The sequence below is a fragment of the Mauremys reevesii genome, linkage group 2 (genome assembly GCF_016161935.1).
Source record: "Mauremys reevesii isolate NIE-2019 linkage group 2, ASM1616193v1, whole genome shotgun sequence".
In the NCBI taxonomy this organism is placed as follows: domain Eukaryota; kingdom Metazoa; phylum Chordata; order Testudines; family Geoemydidae; genus Mauremys; species Mauremys reevesii.
The window spans coordinates 47,731,279-47,748,110 of record NC_052624.1 but is presented as its reverse complement, the minus strand read 5'-3'; the positions used below and the strand labels follow the sequence as shown (position 1 = coordinate 47,748,110).

General features: G+C 40.5%; 2 protein-coding genes across 16 annotated transcripts in view; one reads left to right on the top strand and one right to left on the bottom strand.

The window, feature by feature from the left end:
- Positions 1 to 6,109, top strand: part of LOC120397939 (serum paraoxonase/arylesterase 2-like) — a 51,974-nt gene extending 45,865 nt beyond the window's left edge. Inside the window, exons 8-9 of one of the 3 annotated variants that reach the window (XM_039524674.1) lie at positions 60 to 188; positions 4,323 to 6,109. In XM_039524674.1, the coding sequence (XP_039380608.1) occupies positions 60 to 188; positions 4,323 to 4,328 (135 nt within the window). In that variant the 3' untranslated portion in view covers positions 4,329 to 6,109. The other 2 variants (XM_039524673.1, XM_039524675.1) reach the window with 2 other exon arrangements.
- Positions 6,110 to 8,874: 2,765 nt separating this feature from the next.
- The window catches only part of PPP1R9A (protein phosphatase 1 regulatory subunit 9A), a 251,370-nt gene continuing 243,412 nt past the window's right edge, over positions 8,875 to 16,832 (bottom strand). For all 13 annotated transcript variants that reach the window (XM_039522746.1, XM_039522751.1, XM_039522753.1 and 10 more), the window contains one exon: positions 8,875 to 15,806. In XM_039522746.1, coding sequence (XP_039378680.1) covers positions 15,594 to 15,806 — 213 coding nt within the window. In that variant the 3' untranslated portion in view covers positions 8,875 to 15,593. The remainder of the gene's footprint in view (positions 15,807 to 16,832) is intronic.

The window sequence follows — 16,832 nt, the reverse complement described above, 5'->3', positions numbered from 1 at the left end:
AATGAAGTTAGTGACTTTGACATGTGTGTCACTGTGTTGTGTTCTCCCATGTTTGATAGGTGCTGGAATTGGATACGCTAGTCGATAACTTATTTGTTGAGCCTTACACTGGGGATATTTGGGGAGGATGTCATCCCAATGGCATGAAGCTACTCTTCTATGATCCTGAGAATCTTCCTGGTTCTGAGGTTAGTTTGACAGATTCTATTGGAAGATTAGACCTTGTCTATACTGTAAAACTGTATTGCTTTAACTAGAACAATATAACTAAAGTGGTACAACTGCACCCTCCCTCCCCTGAGTGTGGATGCAGTTATATAAGTATGAAAGTGTTTATACTGCTACAGATTATTCCATTATGGGAAGGAGAATAAGCTATTCTGGTGTAAGGTACCTTACAGGTATGACTATGCCCACACTAGAATAATTATTTCCATTAAAACAAACAAATTTACTCCCTCTCTCCATATTCCTAACCAAAATAGCTATACTAGTACAAAATCTGTGTGTAGACAAGACATTGATGTGTCTTCTAAAACAAAATAGAAGAACAATGCAGAGCTTTAAAGGAATACTTCAGTCTGGTTTCTATGGAATAGTACTTGTATCTTATATTGATGACATAAGGTAGTAATGCTATCAGTCAGAAAAATCAGCTATTGATGCTAATTTCTGTAGCATTCAATGGCGCTGAATGGTGGGTGTAGGTAATGTAACACATCTGTATTAATGCTAATTGTTCAGAGCTGAAGGGGAGAAAAAAAATCAGTTCTGTCATATGGAATCTTTAGCCATAATCCACAATAACCAGTGCTTTGAGGTTATGTGAATGCAAGTATTTTTGTTAACATTCCTGAGTAAAACTAAATGCATCGGAATCAGGAAATAAGTTAAGCAGAAAGGCCCCTTTGGAAATCTCAGCTGGAGTTAAGCAACTGACTTCCAATGGGAGTCATGGGTGTAAACTCATTTAGGTCCCTTAGAAAATCCCAGCTGAAGTACCTGATTTACAACTGTGTTACTCTGGTCCTAGGCTTGAGTAACTGCACTGATATCTGAGGAGCTATGCTAACATTAACTGGAGCAGCACAGAGAATAATTGGGCTCAGATAGTTCTTGTGTGGAGTGGGCACTACTTCAGCAGGTCACCTGAGAGAGCGTGTGGAGATGGTGCTCCCTCTGGAGTGTAGACTCGCCAAAGCTGTGATCCTCACCTCTGCCTTCCCAGGAACAGACAAGCAACATGCCATGCCTTGACTTGCTAAAAAAAGCTATGAACTCCATATTGGTACCTCTTTAAATCTGTGTCATCTTGGTGTCTATCAGATAGCGGTAAAACTGACCAGATGCATGGCATGCATGGCTTACAGGACAGAGCAGAAAGTCTGATCTGCCCAATGCCCCTGCACTGTCATGGCTACACTCCCACTTTCCCAATAAGTTATGTTCCACATGCTGCACAGTTGCAACCTCTCAGCCACCCTGACTGAAACAATCCCTCCAGCTGCTTGGACCTTGATCCTGAACCTGAGCTGACTTCACCCTGGATTCTGTGAACCACGAAGCAGGAGATACTTCTTCAGGCAGGGTAATGGAAGGGCAGGACGTATGTACAGTGAAGAAGACTGGGAAGGTGTGGGCTGTGGTCAGGAATAGTGCAAAGTAGATGGGTCTGGAAAAAGCCACAGCCTGCTTTGCTTTTTGACCTGCAAGATGGCAACTGCCAAGAGAGAGCAGCTCACAGCCATGGGAAAGGTGATACATGGCTGGGTAAGGTGGGATGTCCAAAAGGACTAAACTGAGGTAGGGTGCTCAAGTTCCATGGACTGACTAGTGCTCCTAGGTCACTTCAGTGCTTTTGGAAAATCCCACCCCTTAGCTAACATTTCATATCAAAAGGAATTACCTGTGAACAACCTTTTCAGACTCCATTTCCCTCCTAACTAGTGGCTAGACTCCAAATTTACTTGAAGGGAATGAACTCCGAGTACTTGACTATTGTGAGCCTTGCCAGATAACATCTCTTAAAATGCCTCAGTGACCACCAGAAAAAATCTCCATCTGATAGTTCAATCAATGCCAGGCTGCTTTCTCTGCAGCTGCGGTCTAATTAAATGTTGACGAATTACATGTTTGGTGCTAGCTCAGTTTAATTGTATTCGTAAAAGAAATATTGCCTGAGAAGAGAAATAAGGACAAATTTGTCCTTGTTCTTTCTCATTTACTCTTTAGATTTTATAATGGCCCTTAGTGAGCTACTTTCTGCAATCCTTGCTTTTCTGTGATTTAACTGAGAGTATTCAGTTAAAATACCAATGGGAGTACTTGCACAGTATGATGCTACTTAGTGTGAATAAGAGTGGCTTTTTTTGTATGCACTCTTGTTGCCATCATCAAGAAACTCTGAGCTCAGGGATCTGTTGACACTGAAATTGTAACTTTCATAGCAGTGGAACTTTCCACCTTCAAGTATTCTGCTACCTTAGACAATCATTGGAACATTGTGTCGGTTTTGGTATTCACACTTCAAAAGGATATTGACAAATTGGAAGGGGTTCAGAAAAGTGCACCAAGAATTATCCAAGGTCTGAAGAGAGACCAAAGAAGTCCCATCTATTTAGCTTAACAAAGAGAAGGTTAAGAGGTGACTTGATCACAGTCTAAAAGTACCTACGGAGGGAGAAGACTTCTGAATTAGGTTTTTTTTTAAATCTAGAAGACGAAGGTATTGAGCAATCTAATGGCTGAAAGCTGAAGCTAGATAAATACAGACTAGAAATAATGTGCAAATTTTTAATAGTGAGGGTAAGTAGCTGTTGGAACAACTTACCTTGGGATGTGGTGGATTCTCTGTCACTTTAAATCAAGACTGGATAGCTTTCTGAATAGTATGCTCCAGTTGTAAGCTTAATGCAGGAATCATTTGGTGAAATTCTATGACCTGTGTTATGCGAGGGCACAGATCTTAAGGCCAGAAGGGACCATTATGATGATCTAGCCTATGAATTTAACTATTTAGCTTAAATTAATATACTATTTAAAAGGTCTTGTCTCTGCTGAACTCTTATCAGCTTCTATAAAAGTAGTACAACTTCTGTATTGACTAAACGTAACGCTTCCCTCTTCAGGTAATCCGGATCCAGAACATTCTTTCTGCAAAACCTACAGTGACCCAGGTGTATGCTGAGAATGGCTCAGTGCTTCAGGGAAGTTCAGTTGCTGCAGTGTATTCTGGGAAACTGCTCATAGGCACCGTGTTCCATAGAGCTCTTTACTGTGAACTATAGTTCACTCTGGATAGACTTTGTTGGGGGGAGGGTTCAGTTGCTTCTAAATTGCTAATTCCAAGCTACATTGCAATAAGAGTTATGACAATGTATCCCTAGCCTTCCTCGCCTCAAGGAACTAACGTCAGTTCTATTCAGTGGTGAACGGAAATGGATTTAAAGGTAAAAGAATGTGTGTGAGTGTGTGGGGATTAATGTGGAAGATCCCAGGCCAATAACAAACTGTGGATGTCAATTACAAATTCAACATTAAAAGAAAATGGCTGAAAATTAGTTGGTTCTTGGGTTGCCAACTGTGATCAGACTTCTGGGAGAGTTGAGTTGATGATCTGCCTACTGTGTAAAATAATGGAGGCAGTGTTGAATAAACACGTCGTTTCGTGGTTTGGATCAGTGACCCAAATACTTTGGCGGGGAGGAGGGGCTCGTTTTCACCCCTCCATCATTTTTCCCCAGGCTGTCAGAAATTATTTGAAACCCATGGGTTGCCTTCTCATGAACCTGTTCTCGGCCATACTCTTGCCTGCATACAAGAATATTAGGTGCATGATTTAAATAACCCTTCAAAGAATGAGTTCAAAAATCTCCACTTTCTGAAGAGGTCTGAAATTCCTTAACCAAACAGTGCCTTGCAGCCTGCAGTCTCCGTGTACAGCCAGAGGAGCAGTGGTGAAAGCTGCACCACAGCGAAGGCCTTTAGCGCAGAGAGTGCAGTTCATGCACTGTGTGTTTAATTTCCACACTGTGTGAAACTGCCACACTCACGGCAAAGGATTCTACCAAACGATTGTAACGCCGTTTGCTAGAATGACACAGTCCACACTGTGTAATCATTGTATTGGTGAGGCTCGTATGATCTTTGTCTGCTAAAGCATTCTGCCACTGTTTCTCTGGCAAGAAGACAGGCAGTATAGTCTTGGAGAGTGAACTCAGGACTTAGAATCAGGGACAGCTGCATTCTAATCATACTTCTGCCCTGGCTGAGCTGTGTTGCTGGGGACAGGTTACTTAACCACTCTCTCACCCTTTCTTCAGCTGTAGACTGGGGAGAGAGATGCCAAGGGCACAGAACAGTTATGAGGAATGATAGAAAATGTGAAAGCAGCATCACCTCACTGCTAGCTCCCTGATCTGCAATGGCGGGGACGCTGTACTGGATCGGGTAGAACACTGCTACAGAAGCAAGTATCGAGGCAACCTGGCCTGAAGCTCTGGCTGTCGTACTCATCCTGTGGCTTAAACTCTAACTGTTGACTGCACTGGGAAACAACTACCAGGAGCTCTGACTTGGGTCATTTTTAATGATCCTCTATATAAAAAAATCCACATACAATAGAAGGGTAGAATTCTAGCCCATGGTTAAAAAAGGCCCCGTGCATTATCAACCTAGGAATAGAGATAACTGCTATTGGTTCCCTTCCCTATTGCTACCCCTGCCTCCATGATCCGGTTAGACTCTGCTCACTCCAAATCTCTCTGTGCTGTCTGAGCCACCTTTCCAAACACATCTGGCTCTAGCATCAGTGCTGCTAGTGGGGAGAGAGCACTGTGCTAAGTGAGCAACTCAGGTGTGGATGCTACCAGTGAGTTACAAGGTGATAACATGGTCAATTTCCTGTACCGTGGTGGCTAGGTTGTTGTGACTGCGCTCTAAGAAGCTGCAATACTAGATTACTCTCTAATCGCAGCAGTTTGGCAGCAGCAACTGCAGTTGGATAGAGAATGTGTTTGTTTTTACAGAAACAGAGAAGGGCCTGGGGGGGTCTGGCTCAAGGGGAATACAAAGCAACTGTATGGCCCCCTCACTGGTTGCTCTAGGGGTCATGCCAGCATGTGCAGAATCAGTCCTGCACCCCCTCTCCACTGATGAGCCCCACTCTAGTGGGGGTGGGGAGAGGCATGGCCAAGGCATTCCTGTGACCTGGCTACTTGCTTGCTGCTGTAACAGCCCCAGAGCTCATAGGGACCAGAGCACAGGTTAGGGCTGCCCCACCTGAACTGGAAGCTAACTAGAAGCCAAGTGTGATTGCCTGCCAGTGTGGGGGCTAAGTCATGGCAGTGAAGAGCCTGGGTCTGGAACAGAGGGGAGGTGCCTTGCATCTGGTGCGAACTGCACCTACTCTGAGGATCTCTGCATCAGTACCAGCATGAAGCTAACCCCCGAATCCCAGAGAATGCACTGTATGCTCATTTGCCTTTAGTTTAGGGAGAGCAAACTGGCTGGCCCAGCAGCTTCTCTCCCTGCAGCATTCGTTTAATATGAACAGCAGGGAAAGCACAGCTTCCTCCTCCCCCACTTTTTCCAAAGGACAAACTGGGCCCTTTTGGGGGAAGTACTAATAGAAAGTCACATGTCTTCAAATATACTTAGTTCTGGAATATGCTCTAGTCTTGTGGTTAATTACTGTGTAAACAAAATTCTCATAAGGAAAAACATCACCTGACGTAACATTTTGATCTTTACAATATCATGCTTCTGATGATTAATATAAATACTGATTTTTTTTATTTTAAATTGTGGCATCATAATACCCAGTGGATCATTATAAACAATGTTTAGCTTTACTACTCCCTGTGCTTTTCCTAATTCATTAATTGATGTACAGTGTCAAATTTATTTGATTGTAAACCATGAATGTTCTCATCTTTATGAAAAGATATTACACCACAGGATTCTTATACAAAATGTGACCCATCTTACCTCTTATCCTTTAGATTAAATCTTCTTCAAATGTAAAATTATTTGGAATCGTTTTGTCCATTATCCGAATTTTTGGTTCTGGGAAAAATAAAGCCTGTATTGATCCTGGTTTTTATTTTAATTGTTGTTGTCTCTCTTCTTCACGGCTTTTATATTGAGCCCATAGCTGTGGTATATATGTTCTGCTGTCAGTCATGAATGAAGTTGTAACAATGGAATGGGGAAAAATTAAATGACTAGCTACAGGCATTTTTATATATATATATATAATGTAGTAGTACCTCACATCACATCAAAAATCAGGCAAATGCATTATGTTATGCTTACAAAACTCTGTGTTGTTAGCACTGGGGCCCTGTGCTGAGCTGGCCATCTCATCTGGTCTGTCTTTTGTACAGGCACAAGACATGTGTCTGTCTGAATCCTGTAGGGTCCCAGTCACTAACAGTTTGCCCTGCTGTGAGGAGCACAGGGTTACCTGTAGCTCCTAAGTTTTCTACGTTAATCACTGGCAGTTGGACACAGCACTATCTTCAATATAGGCCCTGTTAGTGCTGTCTCAAAAAAGTTAGTATAGAATGACCTTTAAACTTCACTTAATTATGTAGCAGAAAAACTGATGTTAAACACAACTCTACATGTAAAGTGATTTCTAGCAGAAATCTCTAGTCACAGGACCAAATGACTCAGCCACATTTCAAGCCTGACCTAACGATGGTTCAAGTCTGTTTTTTCTGCATGGCGTTTTTCCAGTTTCTCTACTTGGCTGTGGCCTGGGCACACAGTCCTCTTACTTGCCTTCTTCCCACATGCATTTGCTGTAAAGAACAACTAGAGCACATGAAACAACTTATGCAAAGCTATGGTTGCAATTTCCCATACAGCTGCTAAAATACATGGAAGAGGAGGCAGACCAGCCTGTGCTTGTAGACAGTAAAACTCTTCTACACGACAACTCCTCCCTTGGGAGATTGAGGTCAGAAATTCCAAGTGATGGCTTTCTTTGATCTTCTTTTAAAGCCCCCCTACAGTCCAAGTGGTAGATTGTGGAACATACACTTTTCAACATAGCATAAGGTACCACTCACCAAACAGGACCAGCAGGAAATACTGATGAAAACTACACTGTGAGGCACCTATCTTCTACACAGTAGATAGGAGGCAGGCCATTGCTGGACTGTGGAGTAAACTGCATAGAACCAGTTTGCGGTGAGGAGTGGCAGGGAGGATGGACAGATGCAACTGTGTTGAGAGTGTGAGTGGCGGGACGAGGGCAGGGTTGGAAGAGCGAGTTATACAATCTACCAATAAACAAGTACACCATTAGTACCTTATTGTTTAAAGGGTTAAAATGATCCTTTCACCCTCTTGCAGGTGGTGACCATGTTGTTGAAACATGACACTTGGTGACACCAGCTATTGGAAAACTTAGAGCCTGAACTCAGAACCTTTTCCATCGAGATTCAATGGTGACTATTTTGGTCTAGATACTGCCAGGAGTAACTCCACTGCAGTGATGGCTGTTACTTACTACATACAGTTATTACATTTGTGCTGAGCAGAACAGCACCATCAGGTGGTTTGAGAAATGCCCATTACAATTTTCAGTTTGGCGACGAGTGAATTGACGTGATACTGTACATGCCTTACCAAAAGAGATACAGCTCTCTTTAAAAAGTTCTGCCTTGGCTAGCCCCAATGATTTACATTGCACTGAACTGCTAGCTAATGGCCTACTTTCTAGGTCTACGTAGGAAGATCATATATCAGCACGTGTGTTACATTTCAACACTGCATTAAGAAAAATCAGCCATATAATGCCATGGTAGTATGGTTTTTAACAGAATTGTGATGCACTGAGAATGTCTCTACAATTTATGATTTCTGGTTGATTTTGTGAAGTTGTATTATGAAAAACGACTATGTCATGAATAACTATGTGTATGTTGTTCTACCTTTGTCGACAGTCCTGTAGCTGGTACACACCCGACAGGGACAATGGAAAATACTTAAGGTTCCTACTAACAGTACTTAGACCTTGGTATGCTAAAAAACAGCTGCATCCTTACAAACAAAGGCAGATAGGTGACCAAGAGTTGTTTAAATAAGGGAACCCACTGGAACGGGGGGTGCCCATCAGGAAGCATCAGGCAAGAGAGAGCAAGGTCACACAAGCTGGGTAAGGGGCTTTGCAGGAGGGGAGAGCTCCCATCATGTACACCCTGCTTGCCTTCGTGGACACCGATGATCCCTAAGTACTCCCAAGAGAAGACTGAGCCAGGTGGACTTAGGAGCTCCATTTCTAAGGGGTAACAGACAGCCTCAGGGCCCAGGAAATGTTGCAGAGAAGCCAAGGGAGAAACCCCTGTTGCAGCCTGCCAAGGCTCCAAAGGTTTAAACCACCTATGGGGCATCCAAAGCACAGAGGCTTGGATTCCCTTCCCAGAGTGGCCTGGAAGGGGCACTCACTAGGACCTGCAATAAGAATCATGGAGTGTAATAAGATCAAACCTGAATCCTGCACCATTTGTCCTGATCTTCCGGCTAACAAATGAGTTTAAAATGAACTTTAGACTTGCTGGGAAAAGAAGGGAAGAACAATTATGTGAAAGCCACCAAAAGCATAACTAAGTGCTCGCCTACAAGGAGAAATAGCCCAGAATAGCTAGCTTGCCATGTGGACACTTATTCTGCACTAAGAGTGCCTTTTTGTAGCTTAATCTTCTTTGGAACAGCTATTGTACTTTAAAGTCACATCCCATCTTATTCTGCAATAGACAGACCCTAACACATGGCAGTAGTTGTCCAATCTGAGTAACAGTTTATTAATTCTGGAATGAATAACAGAGGCGCGAAGACTAAATAAAAATTCTTGTACCAAGTTTCAGTAGTTCTCTTTTTATTGCATTCGTTGTCTAACAATAATACTCATTGGCAAGAAATGTATTTACACTAACAAATTAATTTTAATCAAAGGTGATTGGTTTTTTTTTTTAAATCTGTAAGAAAACAAAGGGCCACCATGATGTTTTGCTTTGAATGCCTCCAAATAACCAAATGTAAAGGAATGTTGTTTTTGGAAACTCAACAATCCAGAGAAGTACGTATTAACCAAGCACAAGAGAACAAGATCAGACAGGGCACTACTGTCTCTTCCATGCAGATGATTAGACACCAAGATGTACAAATGAAAAGTCCAGGATTACATGCAATTCATACACATTTGATCTTAAATTCTGAAACACAACCATCTCCCTCGCTAAATTAAAAAGAAATAATAAAAAGCCAGTTTTTACAGTGGCACACAGTGCATTTCTGTTTTTTAGCTGCCCAGTCTTTTAGCAATATGTATAACACCTGTTAGTTACCAGTGATTTATAAGTGCAACATCACTGAAAAATACAAAAGCAGTAGTTATGACAATAAATGCGTCAGGGAAAGCAAATCTATTTTGGGGAGGTTCACTGTGCACTATGTCATCTCCATTTGAGGAGGCTTATTTGTTCCTTATTGTCTTTCGTGCCATGTGATTCTTGTTTCTTCTGGACACTCCATCAATATTGTGAATCTTCCCGCATTTACACTGCTGTCTGCTCCCACTGTGGTCAATGGCAAAACTCACACTGAAAACAATAGCAGGATTAGGCCCCTTTTTTTGCTCAGTTTGGGGCTGATCCTGTAAAATGCTGAGCACCTTCCTCCAAAGCCAAACAGTGCTGAAAGCCCTTAACACCGCACAGGGTTAAGCTGGATAAATTAGGAGATTTGTGCCTAATAAAAAGAGTCCCAACTTCCGAAAGAAACAAGCAGCACAAAGAGCTAAAGGCAAAACCTCCCAACAAGACATACACGTCCTTTTAGTCATTATTTACTGGCTATAACAAGTCCCAGTCCCACTGCCAGGTAGTGAAAGAAGGCCTGTCTCAGGACCAGGAGGGAATCAGAGGGCTCAGTTTCATGACAGTGATATCACAGCTTTCAAATAGGACAGGTTTAAAATGTGCGAAAATGCAATAAAACATATACAGAGCTTTGATGAAAAGGACTGTGCAACATGCACCTGACGTATAGCTAATTGTGTGGTGACTGGATGAGTCACTTCTGACATCACAATCCTGCCCCATAATCAACTGCTCAAAGCTCTCCAATAGACATCTCAGCTAAGTTTACAAAATGTACAAAAAGTTTTTCTTCTTGTAATACTAATTCTATCCTGCCAAAAGAACACAAGGACAACATGCAGAGAAATGTACAGAGGAACAGTCTGTATATGGTTTTAATAAAATTTTTTGTTTAAAATCTTGTGATCCAGCAAGTATATAAAACATAACATGAAAACTGTGAGTGAGGCTAAAAACACATCGGAGTTATTATACAACTGGTACAAACTGCTAGAGCTTTGCTCTTATGATGTTATCAGAACCCTTGATGTGTGTCTTATGTGCATGTAGCCCTAAAACTCACAATTACCTACATATTAACTGCTACTAGTCTCTTCAATACAGTGTGTAAGTTTGTGTATGTTTACATACACACAGAAATGCAAAAGTATTTGTTAAAAAGCAAACCACAAGCCCCATCACTTAATCATTTTCATTTCTAGAAATCATAATTTCTTTCATTATTCTGAATCATTGATAAAAAAAATTCTCTGTGAACTCTGCCCCTTTCATTTGAACTGTTAAAGACATCCAAGTTGCTCAAATATGTGCTGGCTTTTTCAACCAACTTTCTATTTTTCAGCTTTTTGGGCCAAGTTACGGGTTTTCTGAGATTTGAAAGCTTACAAAACAAAAGCTATAAACCAGTTTGCCTGCTCTCTAGCTGAGGCACAGCACAGGACTAAGCAAGTGCTATTAAAAGGCTCAATCCTGCCCCCACTGAACTCAATGACAAAACTCCAGTGGGAACAGGATTAGGTCCCAAAACAACATCACTTTGCTTGTCTCCCTCTCAGACACAAAATTTTTCTATCCATTTGAAAGCACTGCTAAGGAATTGACACATAAACCTTGTTTTTGAAAATGGTCCTTAAATCCCAGATCTGGCACCCTGTACAAATCGCTCTTTAAGATACTTTTTAAAGAAATACGGCTATGCAAACACAAAACTTTCCTTCTGATTTTCAGTTCCATAGCACAGGATACTAGACTAGAACAGTATATCCCAGCCCCACATACACAACATGATACTGCTGCCTATGCCTTCTTTGATTTCAACAGGAACACATCAGCAGATGAGCTTCTGTGGTGGGGCATCATTGCCTCTGGTTGCCTGTCTCAACTGTGTGTGCTCTAAACAGCAATTGCTGATGAGTTAGAGATCACACAATTGCATGGATGGCAGCTGGTGCTTGTACGCGCAGTGGACATGCTGAGACCTGAGGCTGCCAGATGATAAACATCCTGAATTCCCACTAACATCAATGGGAGTTGAGGACTGAAGTGGCTTCTGGGAAATGCTGCTCTAGATCCTGTGAACACTCTTGCTTAGAAATGCAGCATTGTCTCAGCTCCATCATGGCACAATAAATGGTTACTGACATAAAAGCACCTACCCAAGCTGATATAGAAACATAACCCAGCTCTGTACAGCTTTTGTTACTTTTTTGCTCCATTATTTAGTTTTACTCCATTAATTGTGATGGGCTTTATGTACATGAACATCATTAGCTCTGCTAAGGCAGGCAGATGAAATGCAGAAACTGGTGGACAATACTAATCTGCATTATGCAACATTAAATGGGCTGAGCTCCTCATTGCTTTGCACTTGGTGATCATTTACACGGCTACACAGTGGGAGTCCAACACCACCTAATCAGAATGACAGCTTTAGCACTCACTCGCCCAGATGCAAATGGCTCCACAAGGTACCAGGCAATGGGGAATGAGACCCATACATATTTGGCAGTTTGTACAGAACAAACCATGGCCTTTTGCTCCAGAACGGTTTCAATGCTACTGCTGGATTTCAGTCATGACACTAGCTTTTCTGGGGCTAAGCTTATGAGAGCACCTTTGCATCTTCTATTTCCTACATCTTAAAAATCCCACTCTCTGCCTCCTTCATTCACGCTTTCACAGTCTTTTCACTGCTAGAAGATGTGCATACGTACATAGACTAGGGCTGCCAAACCTATTGGCACTAGCAGATCCAGAACTCAGTTATCACATACAAAACAGGGTGAACGTTACCTAACCAGTTAGCTGTGAGTGCACCAGCACAGGAGAATAACTAACTGGGGTAGAGCTGGCATAGGCTGTATGGCTGGATTAGAGAATATGGCCAGAGTGTAGATGTGCTTCAGGGACACCAGGCTGCAGAATAGCCTAGGAAGCTAGCACACCTTACAGAATACCTGAGACTGCTTTAAATTACTCATTGGGACTGGTGACTGGATGTCCAGGGATCAGGAAGCCACAGAAGTAGCTTATTAGAGTCACATTTGTAGAAGATACCCTGCCAGCTAGGCTGGGAGCAGAAGATTCATCTATTCATTCAGTACAGGACATGTGTCCATTCTGTTCCTTCTTATGATAGCGGTAACACACTATTCTAAGCTAGAATTGTTCTTAGGGGAAGCTTACAGTGAGGTGGTTAAAGTCATTCTGAGTTTTTAATTAGATATATAATGGGCAAATGCATATCATGTCTCAATATGGGAAAGAAAAATTGTGACAAACCTTTTATGGTTTTGTAGAAACCACTCAAACTGTATTGGTCACAAACCACTGTGATTGTGACATGACTGTGTGTGTCATACATCAATGACTATCTTTAATAAAAAGGAATCTTAAAAATATACCTTATCATAGAAGGAAGAGCAGAACTCAGATACTGCTTGGTCCACTTTGTTTTCATTAGTCACTTTGCATTTTATACTTTTATTTTTAACTGATTAAATCTATTTTTTAAAGTTAGATTTTAAACTCAAATAATTACAAAAAGTTTAAATTCACCATTTAGCTCTAAAGTTTCTATAAAACAGTAAAAACAATAATTACTAGCACATAAATCAAATTAGCTATCTGCAGAATCAGAACCTGATTTACAACGAGGTTAACTAGACACTGCTCTAAACAGCAAGAATGAAAAATCAATGCATAACACACACAGTAGTCTGCCTTGGGCTTTTAAGAAAACAAAGAACATAAATAGGAACACGCCCACAGTCTATTATGTACAACCACTTAAAACATTACCATCATGTAAACATAACTTAAGGAGAAAATAATCATCTAATGCATTAATCAACATTGTATTTAAAATAGTACATTTCCAGTTTCTTCCAGATAACTTTCTCTTACCTAAATATAACTTCATAAGCTCCTAAAATAACTGAGCATTAATTTCACCAGGTCGCCATGACACTGTAGTTTAATTTGTCTCCTAGAAAGGAGAAAGAAAGATTCAACTGAAGAGATGATTTCTCCCCACAATTATATTTCTCCACTAATGGCCTCTTTTTCTCTCTGGCAGCATTAGGAAACATCAAGACCTACCAGAAATATCAACGCTGTTTTAATAGAGTGTCCTTCACAGCAGTTTCATTACTTTATGTCTACAGATCAATGAAATATATACTAGAAACATGTAGAAAGTAGATTTGGAAACAAAAAGGAAGCCATTACTAAGTAGATTTGTCAGATTATTCGCATGGAATGAACTAAGTTATATCTATTTACAGAGCTTTCTGCAGGTAAAAATACTATTATCATTAAAATGAAAATTTGACAAATGTTAGATAACATGAGCATAGCATCCCAGTAAAGACATTCCAGAACTCTGAGCTTCAGAGGAGCTAAAAAAAAGAAAAAAGAAAAAAAAAAGAAGGTAAATGTCAAAATACACGATGGGAAAAAACTCCCTTTAAAAATCATTCAGCATGTGCAGTTAACTTTCAGTCTGCTGAAACTCCAAGTTTTTAATTTTGCATCAATAACTAACAAAACAAGAGTTAACTCCTGGCATGACGGAGATTAGTACTCCACAGAGATTAGTACTTATGTCAATACCTATGGAATGCATTGAAGGGAACGGATGTTGCTATAACCTATGAATGCTACTACACAGTAAGCACTGACTATAAAGCAATAACGTAATATCTTCGTCTTCCCATTATGTAAGCTTGTTCATTGTCCTCCCATTCATTGGGAGAAATAATGAAAATTTAAATAGAGGCTGCTAAGAGACTGTAATACCACACAGTGCCAGACTATACTGTTTGCTTCATTAATAGACATATCTCTATATGAGAAATCTCTGAAGTATGTAGCGCAACAGCCAATTTAAGCATTCCAAACATTCTGCAAAGTAAGCCTCAAGGCTGATTTTTTAGTGGGGGGTGTCCTCTGGACACTCTATTTAAAACAGGTAGTGCATGACAGCTTTGCATTTAGTAGCCTTCTTCCGTATTGTAGCCTATATTAGTTGGCCTTAATATTAGTAAATCTTGTTTTGATTTGAACAGCATTTTCTTTTTTTTTTTTTAAAGTGCACTTCATTGAAAACTGAAAGCCTTTAGCAGGCTCCGATTTGGAGATCATTTCAGCAGACAGCAGTTGTGATTAGATCACAGCCCTGCAGGTCAGAGCACAAAGCTCGCTGCCCCCAGCGCTCAGTGGAGATGGAATCTGAAGCTGTGGTATTTTCCTTAAAAATACAACCCCCTCCAAACACCCAGTTTTTTTTTCTTCCAGAATCTGTTTAAAAAGGAAGCTTATAGTGTGTTACAGGAAAGTTTATCTGTATACCCCATGAGCACAATGACCAGTGTACTCTAAAGATCTAGCTGTTGTGCCAAGGTTAGAAAGTCAGCCTTGCTCCGATATTAGGAGGATAAATGTTACCCTCAGAACCCCTTGTAAAGCAGCTTTGCCTCCTTCTCGTATTAAATTACTGTACAGTTCACAAGCGTGTCAACCTCTCCTCGGTTGCCCAGAAAAGATAATGACTCTCCTGTCCTTATCTCCAGCATATAATTACAAATCACTGAACAACTGAGTTTGCAAAACAGCGGCATTTCAAGGTACTGATGCGAGCTGTAGCCTGCTCCAGCAGACAGAACTAAATATCAGAGTCAGTGAAAGAGTTGAGATTCCAGTTAGAAAGATGAGTCAATGGTAAAAGATGTGGGAACAACTCCAGTTACCCAAAATCAAAAATCTCCACTGATCATTGCAATCTACCACAGGGATCCTGTTCAAAATGTGGTTGTGATGCAATGGACCACATCCCTCTTTGTCACACTGGTTACCAATGTGACCAAACACAAGCAACCCAATACAAAATAGCAGTTTGAAAGGAAAACCCCTCAATGTTTCTCCAAAATAGGATACTTGGCCTGCAAATAACAACAATAACAAATAAAATAAAATAATGGTTTTGGATTGTTCAGCAGATCAAAAATAAGAGTGTGTATTGTAACTGCAGGAAAATGTAGCCAAACAATATAAACTTCCCTATTCATTCGATGTATAGCATCATATTTGTGTACATATTCCTGTGTAATGACCACAAGAAAATGGCAGGGGTACTGTAGACAACTTGAGTTTCTTTGCCTGAAGCATCTCCACATTAACTAACATAGTAGTAGTTCTGGCTCATCATTGCTCATTAGCGCCCTCTGTTGCATCTGATGAAGACTTGTCTAGTTTCTTTGACTTCCTTTGAAGCCGCTCTTGTTCTTTCTTCCTAAGCTTTTCCCTTTGCTTTTCCATTTTTTCTTGAGCTTTTCGAGCTCTCTCGATGGACACTTTCATTTCCTTTAGCTTTTTTTTAATGATTGCTCTGTCCTGGGAAGATGTCATACCAAGGGCCTAATATTAAAGAAAGAAAGAGAATTAAAGAATCCTATACAGTTTCATTTATGGCCAAATTATGTAAATTAAATAATAACATAACTAAACTAGAAGACAGTGAAAACTGAACAAACTCAACTAAACTGAAGACAGTGAAAACTTGAGTTAAAGTCAGGTAGGAAACAGGAGTTCAAGTTAGTGCACTGAAAATAATAATACTTTGCCCTTCTATTGTATGTTGCCTTACACATAAGGAAAGCAAAACACTTTATAGAATATTAATGATTCTGATCAACTGAGAAACACAGGCACACAGAGGTTAAGTGAGTTGCCCAGCGTCGGAGAAGTGTGTGGCAGAGCTAGGAACAGACCCCATATTTCCTGAGTCCTAGCCTTTGCTTTTGCCACAAGACCATTCTTTCCGCCATAAAAAATCCTGGAGATACAGAAAGGTTAAAACCCAAATTTTCAAATAGTTGGTAAATTTTGTGTGCCCAACTGAGACACTAAGGGCCTGAATTTCACATATGCTGAGCCTCTATGACGCCAGATTTTATTTATTTTATCAGCAATATGCTCATAATTTCATTGCAACAAATTAATGCACATTTTGTATATCAAAACTTTTAAACTGTGTATCTAGTTCTAATATACTATCCACGGTCAACCCCTTCCCTGATATATATGAAAGACAAATGTGTAGTAGAAAGAGACTGACAATGAAGCATATAAATGGACTGATGAAAAAAGGTAAAGCTGCACAAGACACTCTCTTCACTAGCAGTCCAATATTTAGGCTTGGAAGGATTTGATTTTTTTCAATCGATATATGTCAGTAAACGCTGATTTCACCATACACACACAAACTGGGGGAAAATATTTCCATTGGTAACAACAGAAATTAACAGACAAAAGTGAGAAAAACGCTGCTTGAGAACTTTTCAGAGGTTGATTTCAAAATATTCAAAGTAAATATCCTTAAATGTGCTGTTAACAATTTGTGTTTTAACAGTTATAAAGCTTTAACTTCTTGAATCTCAGTAT